The sequence below is a fragment of the Opisthocomus hoazin genome, chromosome 14, assembly GCF_030867145.1.
Source record: "Opisthocomus hoazin isolate bOpiHoa1 chromosome 14, bOpiHoa1.hap1, whole genome shotgun sequence".
NCBI classification, from domain to species: domain Eukaryota; kingdom Metazoa; phylum Chordata; class Aves; order Opisthocomiformes; family Opisthocomidae; genus Opisthocomus; species Opisthocomus hoazin.
The window spans coordinates 9,263,583-9,287,327 of record NC_134427.1 but is presented as its reverse complement, the minus strand read 5'-3'; the positions used below and the strand labels follow the sequence as shown (position 1 = coordinate 9,287,327).

Genomic DNA, 23,745 nt, shown 5'->3' with positions numbered 1-23,745 from the left:
CATGGAAGAGAAATAACAAACAGGGGGAAGAGGATGGCAAAAGCACTCGCACAGTGTCACGTAAGGCCTATCGACATTTAAAAAGCATGGTGGCCAAGCGCCAAATGAGCTGTTTAAAAACAGGTTCAGACACATGTCCCATTCGATTTTTTAAATGTAAAATGCAGGAAAACAGCTTTTCCCACAGCTCACGGTGGCTGGCAGGGAGACTCCCAGACTGCTAAGCAAGAAAACTTGCTTCGGGAAGGACAGCTATATGGTGACAACAATATATAAGGAGTAGTATGGAAAAAACAGCTTGCACACACGCTTGCTCCAGCATGAAGAGATGCTCCAAGCCCACATGCACGTGGCAGCTCCATCCTCCTAAAGCTGGCTGCAACAGAGGTCACTGGCACAACAAAAGTCTCATTTATTTAGACATTAACATGAACTGCAAAAGCTGTGCTGCAAACAAAGATGTGGAAGGAAAAGATACCCATCAAAGACACCTAAAAATCCTGCTATAGCTCAGCACAGCTGCTCACAAAAGCCCTTCAGGTGGGGGACAGAATACCAGCGTACACTCACATGCTGTTTTAACTCATATTGCCTTACCCATAAAGATATTCCACTCTGCATCCAAGTCCCCCTGGTTGGCCAAGCAGCCTCTCATGACGTTAAAGCAGTAGTTGTAGCAGGGCTTCACCGACACCAGACCTCGGCAGTACGGGCAGTACATCATTTTCAGCAGCGCTCGCGTGCCCTGTGGTGTGGGGTTCACCTTCAAAAGAGAAAAAGGGGAACGAAGAAGAAAATTAGCCCTCGGTCACTAAAGCAAAAAACCCTGCATGTTTGCCCCAGGGTGGGTGGGAAGAGAGCTGTGCAGAGGAGATGCAACGGGGCCAGGCACCACTGTCAGGTCAGAGCTCCCCACTTACCGTGGTCCAGGGATCCGGGGAGCAGACGCAAGGGTTTGGCTGACCTCCTTGGGTGTGCCTGCCACTCCAGGGGACACAGATGGTCCCGATCTCTGCAAAACGCTCTGCACCACAACACACCTTGTGTGTTGTGGGACCCCTCCCCGGGCTGCAAGGACACGCAGCACTCAAGCTCAGGGAAGGTGGCAAAAAGCGACCAAGCCAAAAGGCGTAACGCAAGGCTGCACCACCCAAGCCCTGCTGCAAACACAGGCTGAAGATGATGATGCTGGGATTTCTCGGGAAAAGGCGGCTGCAATGGCATGCCTGCTGCCATCCCGGCACCAAACCTGCCGGGAGCATGCCCTCCTCCTCTGCGGCTCCGCTCCTCCCAGACAATCGCCCAGCAGGGCTCTCTGGCAGAGACCGGCTCCTTTATCTGACATTCAACTCCTGCAACACAGCATTTACATGACAGATACTGGGGTTCATTTGTACTCAGCACCCATAATAACGCCGTTCCCCGCACCCAAAGGAGGTGGCAGCTCCAGCCCCACAGCTGAGGACAAGCCAGGAGGACCCCCGAAACCAACGTGCAACCACGGGCCGTGCAAGCGGAGCTATCTGGAGCAGGCACGTCACCTCCTGAGCCCTCGACAGGGCTATTTTCCAAAGTGACTCATGGTCATTCATGTTTGATTCACTCTCTGGCCCAGCTTCAAAATGTTCATTGAAATCATTTCCACCCAGCCAGTCTGAGGAGCGTTAGCTCCAGCACCACGTACTAGTACCAACCACGTGGTGGGTCCACCTAAATCACTGAACAGAGAAGCTCCCTCAAGAGCAAATTTAAGTGTTAATTAGCCACACATGAAAATGGAAAATTAAGATGTGATCACAGATACACTGACAAAATAGAAGTGGTCTCTGGTGTTTTAAGCAATGCGCTTGAGACCTACTGTAACGTGTTAATGGAGAGTGCTCTAAATAGGTTATAAACCAAGACCGTACTGGAGGAGGAGGTGCACACACAGCCCTGAGAAAGAGAGAAGTCATTCAATACAAATGGCCGAGATGTGGATGGCCTCCACATCTCAGCTGCTGGGGGCCTGTAAACCCACTTCATGGCAGAGAGGATGACGGGACTGAATGGAGATGAACGTACACGAGGAAGACCTGGTACCACATGTATGCTGAGGACCTTACTGCTGCAATGTCCATCTTGGCACGAGGGCTATGGAGAAATGGAACGTGAGCTGCTGGTGCAAAAACTAGTCGGCAGCACACAAAACTAGGAGGCAGCAGATTTTAACAAAAACAAACGAGAAAACAAAAAAAACCCACTACATGATCAGGCTGGCTTTGCTAACAGCATCAGCAGATTTTTAAACCCTCTTTTCTTATGAAAAGAGATGACAGAAAAATCCATTGTGTTTCCTGACAACTCCGGAAAGACCACAATTTCTCTTCAGTAGAGAAGGAAACTGGTTAGAAAGACAGAAGGACAATTTTCTGCAGTTGATGGAGTTCAGTGCTGGATTTCGGCTGGCCGGCAATGTTCATCCAGACATCTCTTTACCCCTCTTTTGTCAGCCCTGTTTGGCTGAGCGAAAGCAGGCTCCATGTAGAAAGCTGTTTGCAGTACTTGATTCAGACACTTCAGAGCACACATACATATATATACACACACACACATATATATACATATATTTGGAAGGCACAGCAGAAGCAGGAGCCCCAGCAGAAAGCTCCCTACCGGGGCAGTGTGGCTTTAAAGCAGAGCTAGTTCAAACACTGGGAAGAGCTCAAGCAATAGAGATCAGCTAAATCAGATGATTTATAGTTGGAAAACTGAAACCAGACAAATGCAAAGGTATCATCTGCCATCCAGATGGTGCAGTCCTTGTATAACAAGAAAGTTGCGGGGCGGGGGGGAAGAGGGAACTAAATAACATCTCGTACCCAGAGACAGGGCTCTGAAGGATGCCCCAGTTTCACAGTTTAGTCGTTTCTCTGATAAAAATCCCTTCCTTTGTCACTTGGCGGCAGGTGCCAGGACCTCCACGCCTAGTCCTGAGGCTTCTCAGCAGATCCCAGCTGTCCTAGCACTGCTGACTCTTGAAGAAGTGCTCTGCATCCTCCTCGGGAAGAAAATTAGGAAAATATTGATAGCACCAGCCAGGTGCTAGAGCAGTCTGAAGCGGGACGAGGAGCAGGAGTTCCCCAACCCTATCATAGAAAGCTGCAGCCTTATGAAAGGGATTGCATGGCAGCACATTGCAAAAAATAAAAAATCACCACACAGCAGTGACCCGGAGGCACCTTCCCATCTTAGGTTCCCGGCTCGCCCCACGAGAGCCGAGTGGCTGCAAACCCGCAGCATCCCACCGCTTTGATATTTCATAGGGGCTGATCTTTATGAATCCCAGCAGATGCTGGGGAAACTGAAGCCACTTTCCCACATTCCACGGCGGGTGACATGGGATGGTCACTTGGATTAGGTCCTTTGAACAACGGCCGAAGATGATTTTAAAAGCAAACGGGGTTTTTGCTTCCTTCGCGACACAGGTTTGCGGCTCTGAGCCCCACACAGAGCTGCGCAGAAGGTGATGGCAAAGGACAAACCCCAGCCTCCAGTGACTGCCAAGCAGAGCCCTAACTAGCGATGGAAGTAACCCACAGGGAAACTCTGAGCTTGCACTACATTTGCAGGTGAAGAGGAAGATAAATGGGAAATTAATGAGTCCAGATGTGGCATTTTATGGTGTCAGAAAGCAACAGGATGGCACAAGCAGAGATCACCTCCAAGACAGAGTTTCGGGGAAGATTATGAGCAATTACACCTCGTTACAACCATGATAAATGCTTAACTGCTGCGATCGCTGCAACGAGAACCTCAACCCCTGGCAAGGGGCCCGTACCCCGTCCAGACCAGCTCTGGATCTGTCAGTGGGCTGTGCCATATGTTGCACTGGCAATTCTTCACAAGCTTTTAATGTTCGCTCTGCCACACCAGGTGCAAGCTCTTAAAACACCATTGTATGTAACAGTAAACCCAGATATGCTTTGTTCTGGGGTTGTGTTTATCTTGGAAAGCAACTCCAGTTCATTCAAACCCTACTCTAGAATGACCCTCAAAACCAAATAATCTCCTTTCTCATAAAGCAGAGTCCCAAAGAAAGCTTTATTTGCTGAAGAGGATTTACTCTAGTAGATTTGAGCCCAGGTAGCAGTACACTGTAGTGCACATACCCTGTAAAAGCTTTTAATAGAACTAAATGCACTCCAACCCCTTTCTTTTATTTTCTGAAATTTATTTCCTTTCCGTGGCGTTCCACACCACTGCAGCAATCCATCACCTTGTGGTTTCATCATGTAAATTACAATTTGTCCATGTCTATACACTTTGTCAAACGTGAAGATTAGAAGCTGCTAACAGATGCCTTTTGGCACTAATCTTCACATTTGTATCAAACTTGCTCCTTAAAAATACAGATTTGCACACAATCCACAAAAATTAAGTGAAAAGCAAACAGTTCTGGGCTTTCTAGGCTTAATTCAAATGTTTCATATCATATTTGTTGAGGTACCCCCCCAAGTTACATTTACTGGTGAAGATACGATCATGTTCTTGTAAAAATGACGTGCTCTTGGTAAAATAAAATCTGGTTTTTGTTGGTACCTTGTCATATCCATCTCATTTCAGAGGCTCACATAAAGGAAATGGTTTGCCCTACATCCTTAGCCTTTTGCAGCTCGCTGGCAATTGCATCGGGACACATACGCCTGGTAGAAACTTCACCATTAAAGCACACACACCCCTACCAAGTGGAACGCCTTGTTAACAGCCTGCCACAAAGCCACCAAAACTCAAGAAAAACCCATCTGTGCAAGTAGATAAAGTTGAGAGAAGCAACCAGTTTCTTTTCCCCCTCCTTCCCAAGGCAAGGAATAGCTGAGGAAGGATGACAGAGCTCCAACCACGGACGCTCCCGCGGGGAGCTCCCACCAGCTGCCAGACAGCCAGAGCCACATTTTATTCTCTCACTCTATCCTCAAGTTAACATTAAGAATGTTAATAACAACATTTAAAATCCTGTCAGCTTTAATAACTATTTATAACAACCCTGATAACCCAGGCTTTCTTATTTTCCAAGCTTGGCACAACAACAGCGCTGCCACCCCAGCAGCACAGCCACCAGAAAACATCAAATACAACAGTTTGAAAATAAATGTGGTGAATTTACTTCTATTTATACGGCATTTTCTTTGAAAAAAATGATTTGGGGCAATGCTGGATAAAGAAGATTGAAGGAGTAACTTCTCAGTGACACGGAAAGATGATTTCATTACTTCAGAAATGAACTCCAAAGCTGACGGAAGGACTGTGGGATGCTCCAGGTGAGCAGCCAATTTAGACAAGTGAAGTGTTGTCAATTTTTGGGACCAACACAACCTTACTTGCATCATTTTTTCCTTCCCTCAGTGTTGTGCAAGAGCATCATCTTGGCACACGCCAGTCCAGACGTTCCGCTCACTGCGAAGCAGAAGATCACTCAGGCAGCTCTTGGTTTGCTTCCCCGCCCCAAATATTCCAACGAAAGTGTTTTGGAATTAACTACGCATTTAACCAATTTTGCTGGCCTGGTGCTAGCACATGAATAATTTAGAAAGCATCTGGTTCAACCACAGATTTGGGCCTTTGAGGTCTTGCACAAGGGAGCGCATTTAGGAGCGATGCTTGGGAACCAAACGGCTCTGTGCCTCGTCGGTATTTGCTACCCGCAACGATGTCTGCTCCAGCTTTATCTTGTGTGAGGAAAAATTCAAAAGCACATTTGTGCTGAATTCCCCACTTATACCTTACTACTTTCCACCAGCCCCTCAGATGTGACACTGCTAGAGAAGATCAGCAGAGCTGCTGAGGGTCACACCACCGGTCACTCAACCTGCTCAGTCTTTAATATTCATGTGTCTAAAGGGGAGCGCCATGCGCTTGTCCTCCCCGCTGGTACCCCCAGCCCACCCAGGGGAGGGGGGACCTCAGGGTGCCAAGCAGATGCCTCTTCCACTGAACGCTTACGGGGCAATGCCAGGGTCAGCATCTTCCGCTCTCGGTGTCCCCAGGACCAACACACCTTTCTCACAACGCTCGTTCCCCAAAGCACCTGCCTCTCCCCGACCCAGAGACACAGCAGATAATTAAGAGTGTTCTGTTTGCTCTAGTGAGCAAAACAGCGACAACATTTATCTTGGCAGCTATGCCCAAAACCTTCCTTAGTTATCTCTCATATTGTTTTCAAAATTAGCAGCAGAACCACAGTGCGGGGGGAGGCAAAGAAAGAAACAGAAAGAAAACCCCAGTGGACTGAAATGCTCCTGCACGGTGCCATCAGCTCCAAAGCCACAGCCGCACCCACCCACTCTCAGCCCCTTAAATCCGTGATGATTGCCGCTCGAGCATGCTTTGAAGGCTACGCCTCGCGCAGACCCTCAGATGACTGGAGCTGGGGCAGATGCAGCCACATTCTTGGCAGGTCTTCTCAGGGTCATCTTTGATGTGGAGAAGCGCTTGGTATTGTTTTCTGCATTCACATTTGCCCTCAGCACTTGTAAGGGAACATCCTTGTGCACGGCGGCCCCTTGGCTTCCAGCTTGCTGCCTGGACAGGACTGCTTCCTTGGAGGTCCCTCACTAAGGGGCTCCTTGGCTCTTCTGGCTGGTTCTCGGTTGCCCATGAAGCAACAGCATCTCCCCTCCATCTCCTCTCCACGCATGCAAGCAACACTTTTTGTTTCTGTCACCTCCCTGGGAGGGTCTCCTCTTGGCGAAAGCATGCCCAGCTTTGTTGGATACAGGAACGTGAACTTCCTCCTGAAGAAGAATTAAGGTCACATTCCCCTTAAGTCAAACCAAGGGCAAGGACCACAGGAAGGGAGATCGGACCTTTGCTCTCCGACTGAACTTTTAGATCCTCTCATGGTAATTATGAGGGGCACAACATTTACTGACATGGGAGCTCAGTGCCCCAATATTATTGATGACACTGGCCTCAACTCTTCCTCATTCAGTGTCTTATTATTTTCATCACCGCTTCTCCTAAGCTAATACCCGGTCTGCATTCAGCATCCCTGCTGAGAAGGGCAGGAGCCACAGTTCAGGAGATGCAGCTGGAGGTATGGGAGCTCATGTAGGCCAGCAGTAGGTTGGCTGATGCAGGTTCAGAGCTTCACCTTGTGCTCCATGGATGACTCATTAGAGATGAGGCAGCTCAGAGCAAAGGGGGTTGAAAAGCCACCAGTCTCTCGCTCCAGCTTTGGAGAGGTTCTGGGAAGGCGATTGCTTACCCCCTCTGCAACTCTCTTCCATAACTGCTTTGAAGAAAATTGCCTCCTTGGCTGCAATCGTCACACTTCATTAGGGAAGAAATGCCGACACCAAGGAAGCTGAGCCCCCTCCACCCACTGCGAACATCTCCAGCAGCTTCCTCTCGACTGTTAATGTCTCTTGAGGACAGCAGATGAGGACGTAGGTGTATTCGTCATGTGAAGCTGTGCGATATTTCTTACGGCTCATATCTGTGCTTCCAAATTCAACAACATTTTTTCACATACAACTTTGAAGTTGCTGCCTTTCTCAGGGTTCCCAAGCATCGGCTGAAAGCCCTCGTTCAGCAGCACAGCTGCTTTGGTGGCAACTGCACCTTGTGTGGCTTTCAGCATGCAAATGCTTGTTGGGGAGGCGATTTGGAAGCTTCGAGAGCTCCCAGCAGTTCCTCAAGCAATTGGACACAAGGGCAAGAGGGAAAAGTGGTAAAAGAACCTCAAAGCAACAGTTCAACAGCATAAATCTCCTGGGAGGCTGCAGAAAACTCTCACCACCACTGCAACTGCAGCAGGTTCCATCCGCACGTCCCCGTTTACAGCTCTGCCAAGAGATGGTGATGCAAATGCAGGGATTTGGTGTTGCGTGGCTGCACACTTCACCCTTCACGTACCTCCACTGCTGACCTCCAGCTAGACCTCCCCTCCCAGCCCCTGAGTCAAGCAAGCTCCTCCAGAACCTACAAAACGCTATCACGGGGCTCAGTCCTTGACTTCACCTTCTTCTTCTACCCCCACAACGGGAACCTCCATCCCATACCTGTAGCTGATCTGCACCCAACAAGCCGTTGGGCACTTTCCCCTCAAAGATGTCATGACCCTTGACTGGGCTGCAGGTTTAATCGCATGTAACTAATTAAGGGACGATCTCTGCAGCTTGAGAACTGCCCAGTTGCAGGTTCTCACCCCTTTTTGGTCACTCTGGCTTGTATTTGCTCCTTTTTTCCACCCCTGGCTGGGGCAGGAAATGTCACTGCTGGCAGCAATTTAACCCGGCTGATTTTAGTGCTTGTCAAGGGCTAAGTAGCAAGCGAGTCATTAGGGGAAGGACAGATTTCCGTCTCCTGAAGGTGAGGGCAGGAAGGTCAGCAAGAAAGCACCAGGCGTCAGCAGGCAGCAGAGGGAAGAGCTGGAGCCCCCCAGCCCCTCGCAGCCCACCTCGGATGCAGGACACATCTCTAGCAGGCAGAAACAGCATCCTGGGTTTTCTTTTGGATCTGCTGTTCAGGATGGATCTGGAGAATTTTGTAGTTTTGGGGTCCAAAGGAGGAAAATTTGAGGGGTGAAGACTTGAGCATCAAAATTATGGTTTTTAGACACAGTCTGAACGAAGTCTGTGTTTTCTCTCCGTTGTGTGTTTGGGCAGCAGCACATGGCTTCTGATCCATCCAATGCCGGATTAAAAGTTACTTTCTAGCACTTGGGCTCTGAAATCAAGCTTACTTGCAGTTTTTCAATATTGTTTCTTCTTTCCCCCCCTTTACTCCCAAACTCATGCAAGAACAATACCTTTCTAAATGCATCTCCCTAGTGAAGATGTAAAAATATATAGGCTCATTAAAAAGCCATCAAGGCCATTCTACTGTAAAGTGCTCTTTGCTCTCCTGATAGCACCCCAGGAAAGTAAAAGCAGCTGGGTCTTGCAGTAGTTCATATTTCTCCTCCTGAGGATTTTCAATTAAGCATTTCTAACTTCCTTGCTACAAAACACACTAAAAGTAAAACTAAATTGCGTTACTTTGGACTTTTTTTTCATAAAGAAAAATAGAAGATTTATGCCTCAAGTTAATCCCTGGTATAAGCAGTCATCCCACTACAACTCCGGCGTGAAAATAATAAGGCAGCAAAGTCAATAGAGTCGTTATGGAGAGCTCAGCAAAGCCGGGCTAATCTATATGTAATGTGGGAAGCTCCAAAACAGAACCACAAAGCAGCAGGCGTAAAACCATCAGCTTTTAAACTCACATATAGAATTTCACATTGTGTCTTGCAGAAACGTGATGTTAGATTTCCACTGAATGAGATTAAAACACTACAGAAAAAGCTATTACTCCTTCCACTGCTGCAACTAAAGCCTAGGTATTCAGCAGCAAGGACTTTGCTACCACTTTGCAAAGTCAATCTGTTGCAGGATTTCCAGTGCAACTCGTGAAACTGAAGTGGAAAGTGCGGTAACTGTGATCGTCCACAGCATGTGAGCTATTTTTGCAACTGAGTGGGTCTCTGGGTAACCTTCCACACTCGAGCAATTAATTCTAGATTTGAAGGCAACTCTACACTCGAGGATCTTCAAAAGGGAAAGAGAAATCACGACGCCACCTCGGGCTCACGACTCTGATTCATAACAGATGCGGGGACCGTAGCCCTCGTGGTCCCGTGTCAAGTCTGGAGACGTTTTGATGAATTCTGAGCAGATGGAGCATAAACACGATCCCTCACCCATGCACGTTTGCTGCCGATCAAGTGATTGCACATTCCCGAAAACTGTACTGGGGCTTAGCAGACAGACCTCCCACCTGAATACTTCATCTGCACTCTCCAGCAGCAAAAATCCTTTTTCCCTTCGTTCTGATCACAACGCTACACAGCCAGAAACAAGAGTCAACAAATTTGAAACGCCAACCAAAAGGCTGGCAGGCTTGGCCAGGAACCTGATCTGGAGACGCAACGCTTGGCCTCACCAGCACTGACCCTCCCTCCCACATCTCCTTCCCACCACAGGACAGTGTCCCTGAGGCCGGAGAACTTTGTGGTCTCATAAGAGGGACCCCACATGTCACCCATGGAGCTCCACAACACCCATCCTCAACCAGCAGCACACAGACACGCCTCGCGAGAGTCATCACTATTAAATGGTGACTCAGGGTGCCCACGGACCTAAACCTGCCACCGCTAACTTACAGTTTCATCCTAGAGCTTGGATATATTATTATGGCAGCTCTTTCCCTGCTAATGTTCTCTGCCCTATCGCACACACACAGGCTTATCGCAGGCTGCTTTTCTCATTTCTCTGCAAGAAAAAATAACGTGGAAGCAGGTATTTTTTTTCTCTCCAGAGAGACGTATTTTAATATTATCCCTGTAAGTCAAAGCAATTCGAATAATTATCTCACTTAACGATGCTGCTTGTGCTGCCTCCAGAATTGCATTCTGCTTCTACGAGTACCTGAACAGCCATTCTTTTCTGGTTTACTACTTTTTCCCCCCCACTCCTGGCACTTAGGGTGATTCAAATGACTGCCTGCCCTTTCACCCTGGTGTTTTATTACTCTGTAACCAGGTAGAGAGAAGGCAAACCTCTCTCTGCCCAACTAAATGATTATACTAAACCTTCTATAGCTCACAGGAAACGAGTTTGTTAAAAGGATATCACTCATATTTGTTATCTCACACAAACACTTTCAGGGGATTATTGACTACACTTGTTCCCTACACCATGCAACCCAGACTAAGTCACAGACAAATCTCATGTCAAAGAACAAGTCACCCAACTTAAACCACTCCAAAGTGGTTTATAGGAAGAGGGAGATAAACGCGTAACTGACCAACACATCGCTTCTGTTTGACCGCCCGTAAAACATGACTTTAGCATAGAAGTTTGATGTCTAACACAAGCTGCGTGTGTGGCACCAAGTACAACTGGCTCCTGCTCTGTGCATACGGCTCCAGCGTACTGCTACCATAAGAGTACTGTTTATTCACGCTAACACCCTCTGCCCATGCCTGGGAGCAAGGAGTAAATCATCATCATCATCATAGATGCCCACAGCGCCTATGACTGGCTGTAATTTGAAGGCAATATGAAGTAGAAGATATGGCCATTACACAAGCAAACATGGTTATTTCCACTGCAGAAGGTATTTAATTTCCTGCTTGTGGGTTGCTGGTCCCTAGGCAGGAGGACAGCATCAACCTGGGGAACATCCCTGCTGCTGGGCTGCAGCACTGGATGGAGGTGTCCCCAGAACATGACTCTACCACACCACGGCACAGCCTACACAAATAGAGTTTGGTCCCACCTGCACCACGCTACCACCAATGCCTTTAGGTACCTAATCAGGACAACAGGGAAAGACGCTACCCATCACGGGTCTGTGAGACATGGGAATAATCACAAGACGGAGCTCACCGCGGACACTTTGCTCACGACGTCCCTTGCGACGGCGAGGCCCTGTGCAAAGGTGCGGGCGGCCACGAACGCTCGTGTCACTTGTAGCTTGAGCTTCCGCGGCACGTCGCCGAAGGGTTTCAGCTGCTCGGTGTACTTGCTGACACACTCGAGGTACTCATCCGTGAAGTGGTACTGGGGGTTGACCAGCCGGAACATGCGCTCCAGCAAGCGCGCCCAGAACTCGTTGAGCATCTCCTCCAGGTTGACGTTGCCGCCCACGTAGTACCGCTTCAGCTCCACGAAGAGGTCCTTGAACAGCTCCGAGTTCTGCATGTACAAACGGCCGTATGTCCGCACGAACATGTCATTCAGCGACTTCTCGGCGTTTTCGAGAAGTTCTTTGAAGAACTCTAGAAAAGAAGAAGGGAAGATACGGTAAACACGGGGCTTTGGCTTGCATATTCGCACACTTCTACCACTGCTGCTGTTGCTTAAATGGAAAATTCAGTGCAATGAGACCATCACCCAAATGAAATAGAAAGCTAAAGGACTCCCTAAAAATTTTCCAATAATGTCTATATCTCAAGATTTTTCATTACTCTTCATAAACCAACTCCCCCCCAACCTCTCTCCAGATCAGAAGACTTGCATGAGGGAAATCTCTTTTGATGCAAATCTCAATACTATGACAAAAGTCAGCAAAATGATAAAAGAAAAAAAAAAAAAAAGCAAGTTTCTTATGTTACCATTCAACCATCTTAAAAGAAGTCATTTCAAAGCACAAGATTACCAGAAAGCAAAGAGAAAAACAGGTGGTTTTTTGTTAGACATTTTGCACAAATGGGTCTGTTTTTACAGTTCTTGTCAATTCATTTTCTGAAAGGATCATAAACCAGCCTCAAAAACGAACAGATTTTATCATATTTTAAAAACAAACCCAAAAACCTACCTGCAGGTTCTTTCTCCCATCTTGCAACTTTGTCAGCTCTTGGGGCAGGGCCTGTCTGTAATTACCTAACTGGTCCTGATTGCACACGGGGCTTCAGATGATTGTGGCAGTACAAAAATAACCACAATTTAGCCAGAATTTGCTCAAAATCCAAGAGCTAAACACTTGGCACAAGGACAAGAGATCTTTCAGCTGACAAAGCACGGACGGTGCCCTTGGTTTCATCACTTTCTAAGAGCAAATCCCCACTTTCCCAGGGATTTCCCAGTTCACCCTCCGAGAGCACCAGACTGCCTGGTGCCGGCGAGCAGCCGCTTCGAAGCGCCGTCACTGCATCTTGGCAGTGCCGCCTATGTCTCCAATGCCAATAACGAGCTGACCTGACCATGTCTGACACATCAGATGCATCTGCCAGGTCAGTTTAAAGAACATCCCGCACCAAGCCAGTGCCATCACAGTCTTGGCACGCAGGTCTAAGCAAAGACCGCACTACTGCAAAGCCTTTACCCTGGAGAATCGGTGTAGGCGAGCTAAATTAAAATTAAAAATAGGGGCAGGGTCCACAAAATTACTGCATTTGGGCCATTTTGGAACAAGACTCCACACTATGTGGCCTTGGGAAGGAGGTAAGCAGAGCAAGGGTAGGTGCCGCTGGGACAAACCATCCCGTGCTGGCGGTGCCTGTACTGGTCTGCCGCCCGTTTACTCCAACGCCGCGAGGGATGCCGGCAGCCCGGGGCGCGGGCGCAGCCTCTCCACCACGCACGGCGCGGGCGAGGAAGTGTATTATTTTATGCATGCCACCAGCAATTGAGGATCCTGACCTCTGCTTTTCCGTGACTCATATTCAACAAATATTTTTTAATAAAACATGCCTCTGTGGTTTTTTTAATCCTCAAATGAGTAATGTTTAGAGCCAGAAGTTGCGGGGGGGAATATTTTGGCCCAGTGTGAATTTAAACCTTGTTAAAACGTATTAAAAGTATGCTGAAGTTCAGATTTTCGTCTTCAAAGTGCTCCAGTACAAACAGAGCCTAACACAGAAAACATTTTCTGGAAAAACTGAAACATTCTTTGAGTTCCTGACGAACAAAGTCATGGGGCTCAGGGCCTGACATGGCTGTATATAATGCAGCCTCTTAGGAGCACAAGAGAAACGATCCAGGGAAGAAGAGATTGATTTCAAACACCCGACACGTCCTCTGTCCAATATCAGCAGGAACCTCCACTTTCGTTCCCATGACTGGCATTTCCTCTCCAGGAAGATATTTCTTCTGTTCAGTTTATACTATAGAGATTAGTTTGGTGTATATTAATTTCTAATTCACTTAATCATTTTGAAGGCTCACTTCCTTCCTTTGCTCGGACCTTTTAGTATCACTAAATAAGTTGTTTATTTAAATATTTTTGTGCCAGGCAAAAGAGCTGGCAGATGCATCAGCAAACTCTTAAAAAAAAATTAGATTTCTAAATGATATTCATGGGAATTCTATTAAATACTTCCAACCAGCAGTATAAAGGAACCCAAAGCAATGTTCTAAGCCAGGAAAGTTATCCCAAGTAATGCATCCGTATTACCATAACCAATTTATTCTCCTGCCCCAACTCATTTTATTGGTTACACTCCAAAATGGAAGTTGAAGAAACTATATCCAGCGCTTTAGAGCACTTCATCTCTTAGCAATTTTTCATGTGGGCTAGAACCAGGTATGTTCATTAATTATCCTGGGGAAAAAAAAAAAAGCAAGCTAATTAGCAGCAAGTACCTGTGCACCTGCAGTCTTCCAGCCAGCAGCTTTTCTTTGCCCCAAAGGAAAGCAAATAAAGGAAACAAAAAAATCCCAGCAAAACCAGCCACCTCTAAAACCCCAACACAACACTGCTGGAGGCACCACATATATGCAAAGCCGTTGTCTCTGGCTCGAGCACCAGCCAGCGTCTTCTCAGGCAGAAGACACCCATTCTCGAGAGCCATTTCCCAAAGAAGCAGGGGAGGAGGGCAGAGGAGGCTGCGTGCCCGCACCAGAGTCAGCTCCCACCCTCCTGCCCCACGAAGTTTCCCCACCAACATGTGCCTGCTTGCCCGAACCGCGCCGGATGGGACATCCTGGTGACTGGCACCAGCGGCTTGGCCCACGGGCAGCCTCGCTGGCACCTCGATGCTCTGCGGGTTGGGATGACGTTGGGACAGCGGGGAGGAGGGATGCCAAGCGCGGCACTGAGGGCGAGGGGCCACCCCACGCCAGCAAGCAGTGGGCAACATCTTCCTCCATGCAATGCACAGCACTCTTAATGTGGTCAGCAGCAGGGATGAAATGATGTATATAGATATGTTTTATTCCAGCTGTTGGCATACTGCATCCTCAGTTTCTGTCTCCCTGTCAAGAAATCAACTTGGGCACAGGAAGGAACATTAAGCTTTTCTCTGTGAAAACCATGGACATAGACGTCTGCAACGAAGAGAAGAAAGCCCAAAAGTCATTTTTATGACTTTAACGCTAATCTGACTAGTAACTCTGTACATCTAATTAGATATTAATTCTCCCCTTCACAGAAACAAGCTGATTAGCAAACACCAATGTAACCCAGCATTAACCTTGCCACCACAAGAAGAAAAATGGCAGGTTCCTCTCTTGCGTCTTGACTGTTTGCTGGGTAAAATAAATGACCACCTTTCGTTTGTATTAGAAGTCGACTTGTTCTCAAACAAAGCAAACACACAAAGGCCTCGGTTGCTTATTTTACAGCACTGTAAAAGCACGTTTTACAGCTGTGTTGCAAGCAATCTGTACTCATTAAATTATCACTCTGACAGGCTTCCTGTGAAAAGCTGTCAAACGCAGCCATTTTTCACAGACGACAAATCATACTTTGCCGGTGCTCTCCGAGACGCTGCTATTCGGAGGGACGGCAGGCTCTCTCCTCCCTTCCAGTTATCTTGTTTGAACTCCCAGAACAAGGGCTGGCCCCTCTGTCGACAAACAGGCGTAAGCACACACAACACTGGGAAGGGCTTCATAACCTGACGCGCAGGAGCAGCACATGGCTTAGAGGTCTCCCTGGTTCTCCTGGCTAAGAGCACAGCGTGGAGAGATGTCTAGGTTCCATGCAGTAAAGTCACCCCTTTGCTGGGCTGATGTGGCTCTGGTCCAACCCGATACGGGAGCAAGTCCACATTTTACCACTTCAACCCACGTCAGCTAAGCCCCGCTGATGAGAAGCCACCTTGTCGCTCGGGGTGATGCTCAGGAGGATGAGCGCAGGGTGAGGGCACCGGCGCCGCCGTCCGCCGAGCGTGGCTGAGCTGCCCGGTGGGACCAGAGCCACAAAACCTTTCCTAATAGCAAGGAGAAAGTTTAAAATTTGTCTGCATTGCAAAATAAATCCTGTGGACGCTACGGACTTTGATGCTCAAAGGAAGATGACATTTCCAATGCAATTAACTTTCAGAGATAGAAAAGGCAGTAATCTGCAGTCAGGCAATCCACAGCTCTGGGCTCTGTTTATTCTTTTAATAGGTTTGAATTTCAGGGCAGAATTTCAATGCCCAACACTCGGGTAAAGCCTAGAGATGTCATGAAATGGTAAGAAAGACTGGATGTGACATATCTGGCATTTCTGCAGTAAGAGTCCTGGGGGAGGGGGGGAGAAATCTCTGCTTTTGAACAAACCCTTCCATAAAAGAGCACAGTGGCAAACATCACCTTAGTTGGCAATTTGATTTTTTTCAGGTAGTAAGATGTATTACCTGTTCGCAGCTTGAGGGCAAACCAGCTCTGCCAGTAACCCAGTGCAGGAGAACTCTGCACCTCCCCGAGGTCCTTCCACATGACATCTGTTCCCACTGCCAGAATAATCCAAAACAATCCATCTTCTAAATTGCAGATACACAAGCTACTTGAAGAAACTGTGAGGCACAGGGCAATACAACACATCCACTTCCTTGGACTTTTGTATCAAGTATTTTCTTTGATCTTGGACTCACAGGTCTCATCTGAAAATGTCCTCTCCTCAAGTAAGAAGAGATGCAATGTTTTCTTACTCCTCGTGCCGACACTTTTGGATATATTGAGTGGGATCTTCATACAAGAGGGCTTTTGATGAGGAGAGCTCGTTGCTGTAGGGCACAGTCCTACCTAAATCAAAGGCAGTTCCCGGAAATTAGATGAACACTTCAAAGGGGCACGTTCCCCTTCACCCACAGGCAGGTGTGGCATTTCCCTGCAAATGCTGGTGACAGAAGCAGTGGCAAAACCGCCCAGCCTGAGCTGCCTCCTGCCACCACCGGCACCGTCTGCCCCTTGGCAGGACCGAAGCACCGCTGTCCTCTGCCTCTACAGCCATGCCCCAGGCAGGGAGTCCTCGGGGTCCATACCCGACCACCACAGGAGGACAAAGTTTTCCCTTGAATTTCATGACCTTCAGGGATGAAACTCATTTATTTCAGAGAATAATTTCCCAGAGGGAAGCAGAGCTCCACAGCACCCATATTGCTCCTCTTACAGCAATTGAAAGAGTCAAACCACGAGAGACGCAGGGCTCAGCACCAAAACCCCCCATTTTTCAGAGCAGAGAAAACCTTAACCGTGGTGCAAAAAAGCCAGTCTCTTATCCAAGAGTTCCGCAAGGCCGTTGAGCCAACGTGCTCTCTACAGATGCCCATCTCTTGGCCATGTTCAGGGGTGCTGCTGTCCTTCCAACAGGAGACCAGAGCTACCATGCACCTTCCTGCTCCCAGAGGCTGCCAGGCATGCTACATATCCCACGCACCAGGTTTGCTTAGTTTAGAGCTGTATTTTCAACTGGCCTTATTCTGTTTGAGGCTTCCAAATTAACTATGCAAACAGATACCAGGCAGACAAGCAATTACTCAACATACCTTAAAAAACAAATAAAACCAGGCTCAAGCACACAGAGCAAACATGCTGAACCTTTACGGGCACAATTAATTAGTTTCAGATAATTTGCCATCCAGCTTTTTGGGCAGACTCTTAATATGTTGTCCAGATTATGATTAATTAAGGACCGTCCGTCTTACTGAAACCTTTAATTTGCTTGTCTGTACAGACAATTATGCTTTCTAGTGTGTACAGGAGAACGCTGTCACAAAGAGATTAATTACATTTTCTCATAAAATGGTTTACTCAAAGTGTTCACAACAGCAAGATGGATTCCCAGACGAATGCTCTTGCCTGAGCTGCAGCCCCAAAGGCTGCACTGCAGAGGGGCCGGCGTCGGCACCGTCCCAGCGCCTTCACCGAGGTGCATCTGCAGATGCAAACTCCACCCTGCAGCTGCTCCTACCATGTGAAGCAAAATTCATTCCAGACAGATGAAAGGAATTTGGAGGAAAAGAGACGAATGTTTCACAGCTCTTTTCACCTCGAAGGTGAAGCCATCCGTAGCCATGCCACCTACTCCAAAGGAAAAAGAGATATTTTTTTTCCTAAATGTGCCTCATTATTTTTAATATGCCTTCACTTCCTTTATTGCATATACCACATTTGTAATTTCCACCAGGGAAAAACAAACCATAGCTTAACAACCTTTTTCCAGAAGTGTTGAGAAACTGATGAATACATAGTGTTAACACATTTATTGAATATGAACTCAGGAAGGGCAGGGCAAATCCACAAGCTGTTTCTCTGCCCTGTTTTCAAACATGTGTTAGCACTTACTGACATGGGAAGAACTCTTCCGCAGAGTTTGAAGAAGTACAGGCTTAAATCATGCCAGTGTCACAGCAACAGCCCCGACGTGTGAACCTTGGAGAGCTAGGAGGCAAAACAACATCTCCCCAAACTTTGCTTGATTAATGAAAGGTTTCAAGACAGTAACAACAACTGGGCTACAGCCTCATAGGAGAAAAAACAACAACCAAAAAACAGGATTTCTAGAACTTCTCGTTTCCTGAAGGCCCAAGAATATAATCTTCATCTGCATCCCAGGGTTGGCAGGAGCCCAGAAGAGCAGGAAAGGAGCTAAAACACAGTGCGAGATCCTCGCCATCACACTGAGACCAAAAAACGTTGAAGGAATAAGAAGCAACAGAGGAAGAATGAACATTAGACTGACATCTGTGATTCAAGAAGCAAACAGCAGCACATTGCATCCTGCTGCACATAACAGTCATCCCACGAATTAGGAAAGCAGCGACAGCAGAAACGCCCTTGATCCCCTCTTGGTCCATCCCACTCTGCCGCACCCCACACAGCTGGACGAGTGCAGCCTTCACGTCCCCGTTTCCAGGAACTGTCACTGCTCATGTGTCCAATTCTGGGTCAGCTATAGAGGGTTTCTCCCACTGGTCCCAAGGTCCCTCCTCCATGAGCAGCAGGTCCTTCACTCCCAGTGCTTCCATCCTCCTCCTCGTGGCCACAACCCAACGGCCATCTCCCCCAGCGCACCTCCCTTGCTGCTGCCTCTTTTCCCTCCATTTGCTTGCTGTTTCCCCCATTCTCCCCCATGGCTAATTTTCACTGCACCCATTCCTCAACCTCAGCTGACTTTTCAAAAACACATCTATTGTTGCTCAGATGCTTTAGCCTGCTGACTCAGGTCCACTCTTAACAACACACCAACTTCCCACCCTGAAACTGCAAATATCACCTGCAAAATCTGAAAGCCAGTGCCTTTAGGTTGCCTTCTGCATAACCCCATTCAGAGCAGCTTTCTGGGACACTCACTAAGGTATTTCACACATACATATTTCTCCAAGTCTTGCTTCCTACCACGGCTGTTACAGAGCTTGAGGAGGACCCGTACTGCTGAACAGTAGGGACGGCTTTCTCGTTCCCGTTACCTCAGTTCCCCTCATCTTGTTCTATTCACACTGAGAGCACTTCCAGCTAGGGCTCTCTCTCTTATTTGTTCATCCAGCATGCAAACAGCTGGATGCTAAGATACTACAGTACATTTAATACTAAAAAAATACCTCCAGCTCTGCGCTGGTGGAATATCACACACCCAAGCCCACGACGACACTCCAAAGCACCACCAACTCAATGGGCATCCAGGGGAGCAGCTCCCAAGACTACGCAAGCAATGAGAGCCCGCACATAGGCGAGGCAGCTCCTTCGTGCAGGAAGGAGGAAGAGAGAGTTAATTTTAAACAGACAAACAATAGCTCTTTGACTGGTTGACAGCAATTAGTCACCAGAGAGCACCAGGCACTTTTCCTGTAGCCAAGTATAAAGCACGCTGCCCGCACCTCTGCTTTTGGAAAAAAACCCGAAAAAGGTACGAGCAGTTTCATCTGCGATCTTAACAGCAGAACTGCCTGGACCTGAGATGGTAGAAGATTGTTTGATCCCTCCAAGCCCATACACACGTGGTTTTGCCCCTTGCTGAAGGCTTTGCTCAGTTACAAAATCTAGTCTCTGTTTTGGTGGGGTTTTTGGGGTGGGTTTTTTTCTTTCTTTCTTTTTAATTTTTCCCCCACAACCTGCTGGGCTGGATTTTCCCCTCATAGAATGGTAGAGGTTGGAAGGGACCTCTGTGGGTCATCTAGTCCAATCCCCCTGCCGAAGCAGGGTCACCTACAGCAGGCTGCACAGGACCTTGTCCAGGCGGGTCTTGAATATCTCCAGAGAAGGAGACTCCACAACCTCCCTGGGCAGCCTGTGCCAGGGCTCCATCACCCTCAGAGGGAAGAAGTTCTTCCTCATGTTCAGACGGAACTTCCTCTGCTTCAGTTTGTGTCCGTTGCCCCTTGTCCTGTCGCTGGGCACCACTGAAAAGAGTCTGGCCCCATCCTCCTGACACCTACCCTTAAGATATTTATAAGCATTTATAGGGTCTCTTCTTAGCCCTCTCTTCTTCAAGCTAAACAACCCCAGCTCCCTCAGACTTTCCTCACAGGACAGATGCTCCAGTCCCCTCATCACCGTCGTAGTCCTCCGCTGGACTCTCTCCAGTAGCTCCGCATCTTTCTTGAACTGGGGAGCCCACAGCTGGACTCAGTACTCCAGATGGGGCCTCACTAGGGCAGAGTAGAGGGCGAAGAGAACCTCCCTCGACCTGCTGGCCACACTCTTCTTCATGCAGCCCAGGAGATCATCGGCCTTCTTGGCAACAAGAGCACACTGCTGGCTCATGGTCAGCTTGTCGTCTACCAGCAGTCCCAGGTCCTTCTCCACAGAGCTGCTCTCCAGCAGGTCAGCCCCGAGCCTGTACTGGTACACGGGGTTATTTCTCCTTTGAGATATCCCTTTTCTAAGACAACTTGACCTCAGGACGTTTCTGAGCCTCCCAAAACAGAGGTCTGGTCCCCGCCACTGTCATGCTTCACCTGTCTTCACCTGAGTATCGCCGTTCTCAATGAACAAGACTAAAAATCACAGTGGTTTTTGTACGTCCTTAAAAACCTCCAGATAAAGAGGAGGCAGTTAAAAGAAAACAAAGAATACACAGACAGCAGAGACAGCAAACAATTTGTTTCATTACCATAGCAGTGAGCCGGAAAGCACAAACAAAAGCCCACAAGTGGGATTTTCTAAAGGAAGTGTGTTGGTGATTGCTCCCTTCTGCTTCTCCTAAATCACTCCATCCCTACCCTGGGCAAGCACAGGTCTGAAATCAAGTCTGAAGGACTGGGTCTCAGCAGAAGGCAACTGCTGCTTCTGCAAAGTTTGAGGGATCTTCCCATCATTTTCTGCACTGGCTGGTATAAGGTTTGGTGTCATCCCTTTCTGGAGAGGGAAGAATGAGGCTGTACCTTCATCTAGACGTGAGGGGCAGCAGATAAGACAAAAACACTGCATTCTTTCTATGTTGGCGATGCAGTTGCCATCAGCGTGCTCACCAGAGGACAGGTTGTAACGGTAGAGTTCTCTCCACCACAAAGATTCAGTCAGAAGCATGAACACCACACAGCCCCAGCACAGCAAGCATCAAAGGTCCACCAGGTCTCTACTCTCAGAACTCCTGCCGTGCCACAAATCCCAGAGCTGCCTCCTGCGGAGACAGATGTACCAGCAGCCAGGACTAATCCTACAGTCCTGGGTGCTACAGGCATGGGGAACCCTGGCACACGAGCAGGATGGGGCCCTGGGTCTCTGCTCTTGCAAGCAGTTCCGAATAAAAGAGTTAATGCACGATGAAGGTCCCCAAAGGGCAGTTATTTTGGTAAGGCGGAGTGCCCCGACGGTCTGCCAAACTCTAACTGTAGGAGTGGTGGGCTGGGCACCTGCGGAGCTCATCTTTCATCATTTGTCTCCGCACTGCCCAAAGCAGTGGACAGACCACCACTGAAAGCTTCCCCTCATCCCTCCTGTCTCAGTCCCAGCCATTAATACCTCCCAGCCACGTCTCCTGCTGTCCCAGCACACCTTCCTGCTAACTCCTACCTGGAGACAGCAGCTGGAAGCCAAGGGTTATTGCACAAGAAAATCTAAATTCAGAAGTGAGATTGCAGGGTTTTTTTTTCCCCAGTTTCAGTAGAGTTTGGAAGGTATGTAGACATTGCTCCACCTGACTATTCACTCAGACTCAACCACAAACCAGTTATTGTAAGCAAACCAGCATTCGTGCACCCAGGAGTAACACGAGGCTCACATTAGAACATCAAGGGCACCCTGGGACGCTTCAAAGATGCATGGCACGACCATTCTTTATACCTGTGGCTACTCCACCCACCACAAACACGGAGCCAACAAACAGGGGTCCCTGTCAGGCCCCTCTGCCCCAGCCCCATGCAGCAGAGGGGTGGGTGGTGACGGAGGTGACTCCGAGGCTGACGGAGCCCTGGCACAGGCTGCCCAGGGAGGTTGTGGAGTCTCCTTCTCTGGAGATATTCAAGACCCGCCTGGACAAGGTCCTGTGCAGCCTGCTGTAGGTGACCCTGCTTCGGCAGGGGGGTTGGACTGGGTGACCCACAGAGGTCCCTTCCAACCCCGAACATTCTGTGATTCTGTGGGTGCATCACAGGCTCAGGGACCCCTAGCCGGCTCCTGTGTCTGTATTCGTTTTATCTTAAATGCTAAATGGAAAAGCCAGGGAGAGCGGATTGGGAACGGGACTCTCAGCATTTAGCAGCTTCCCAGATGTTGGCTCAGGATGTACCATGTTGTACAAATCCTTCTGTCATTTGGCATTGGGAACACCAAACCTACCGCCAGCCCAGCCTGAGGACAGAGCACCTCATGTTCATCTCCTGCACATATCATTCCCATACAAAAAGGGTTGCAGGAGCTTGCTCACCTTCCCTAAATCCAGAGCATGCAGAAGAAAGGGACGAGACTTGGTTTAAGTCCAACGGCAAAAGCGCTTGTGAAATGCAGTGGCAGGAGAACAAGCAGCTGCTTGTTGGACTCAGCCCCGCAGGGCGGAGGCTCAGTGGCCCCTCTGCTCACGGGGGCCTGGGACTCTGCCTGTCCCACTCACTGGGCAACAAGTCTATTAAAAAAAAAAATTATTTCTCCCCCCAGAACAGGCCTGACACAACAGTTACGTCTTCTGAGATATTCAGGAGGTGTCTTAAGAAAAAACTAAGAATATCTTATCTAGGAAGCAACAGAATAGCGGAAATGCTGAAGAAGAGTTATGGGCTATGTCCTGTCCCTGCTCCAATTCCTCAAAACAGCTGAGCAATTTCCCCAAAGCACTGTTTGGCTAGCACAGACCTCAGCGTGGAAAACTTCAGCCTGAAAGGGCAAAAGAGGTGAAAGATCAAATTTAATAAATGGGATGGAGCGTTTATGCAGTCTCAATGTCACCATTAATCCTATTAATGTCATTAATCCCTGGGAGAGAGAAGGGGAAGGCACTAACTAGTGAAGATGAGAAAAGGCAAAGAAGATTTAAAGGAAAAAAAAAAAAAGAAAGTACATGCGCGTGTGTTTAAAGCCCTGACTGCTATAGCTGCTGCTGTGGCATGAGATGGCATCACAGTCACACAGCTTTGTGGCTTTCCCATGGCTGTCACTGCCACGGAGGGAGACGCTTACACGGCCAGAGAATCTCACCCACCAGTTTCTCAGTGAAGCCCATTAACACATCTGAGATCACATATGCCAGAAAAAACAGCAAGTCTTCACCTCTAAAAACATCTAGCAATGGGGAATTTGAAACTCCTGAAGTATTTCTTATTTTATCAAAAAAGCATTTCCCTCACTGCTGAAAATATACACCTTACTGCGGTACCGGGATCGCGCTAGTGGTTTAAACGACGACAGGAAAGACCCCCAGAAGCATACACAGCTGTACTGTAAGCACATATTTAGACAGGACATACAAGATATGGGACTCTGAAGCTCCAGTGTTCTCCCAGTGTCTGCCAACCGAACACGCGCAGGAGGATCTGACGCTGTCACATTACGCATGAGGGGCCGAAACGGCTTCTGGTCAGCCCTTTGGGGACGGATAATCAGCAGCTTGTTCCATGCTCCCGATTAAGAGGAGATA

General features: G+C 48.2%; 1 protein-coding gene across 2 annotated transcripts in view; it reads right to left on the bottom strand.

Annotated features, from left to right (window-relative positions):
• The window catches only part of GPC4 (glypican 4), a 71,052-nt gene that overhangs the window by 12,637 nt on the left and 34,670 nt on the right, over positions 1-23,745 (bottom strand). For both annotated transcript variants that reach the window (XM_075435476.1, XM_075435477.1), the window contains exons 3-4: positions 11,412-11,803; positions 598-763 (exon numbers count right to left, since the gene is read on the bottom strand). In XM_075435476.1, coding sequence (XP_075291591.1) covers positions 598-763; positions 11,412-11,803 — 558 coding nt within the window. The remainder of the gene's footprint in view (positions 1-597; positions 764-11,411; positions 11,804-23,745) is intronic.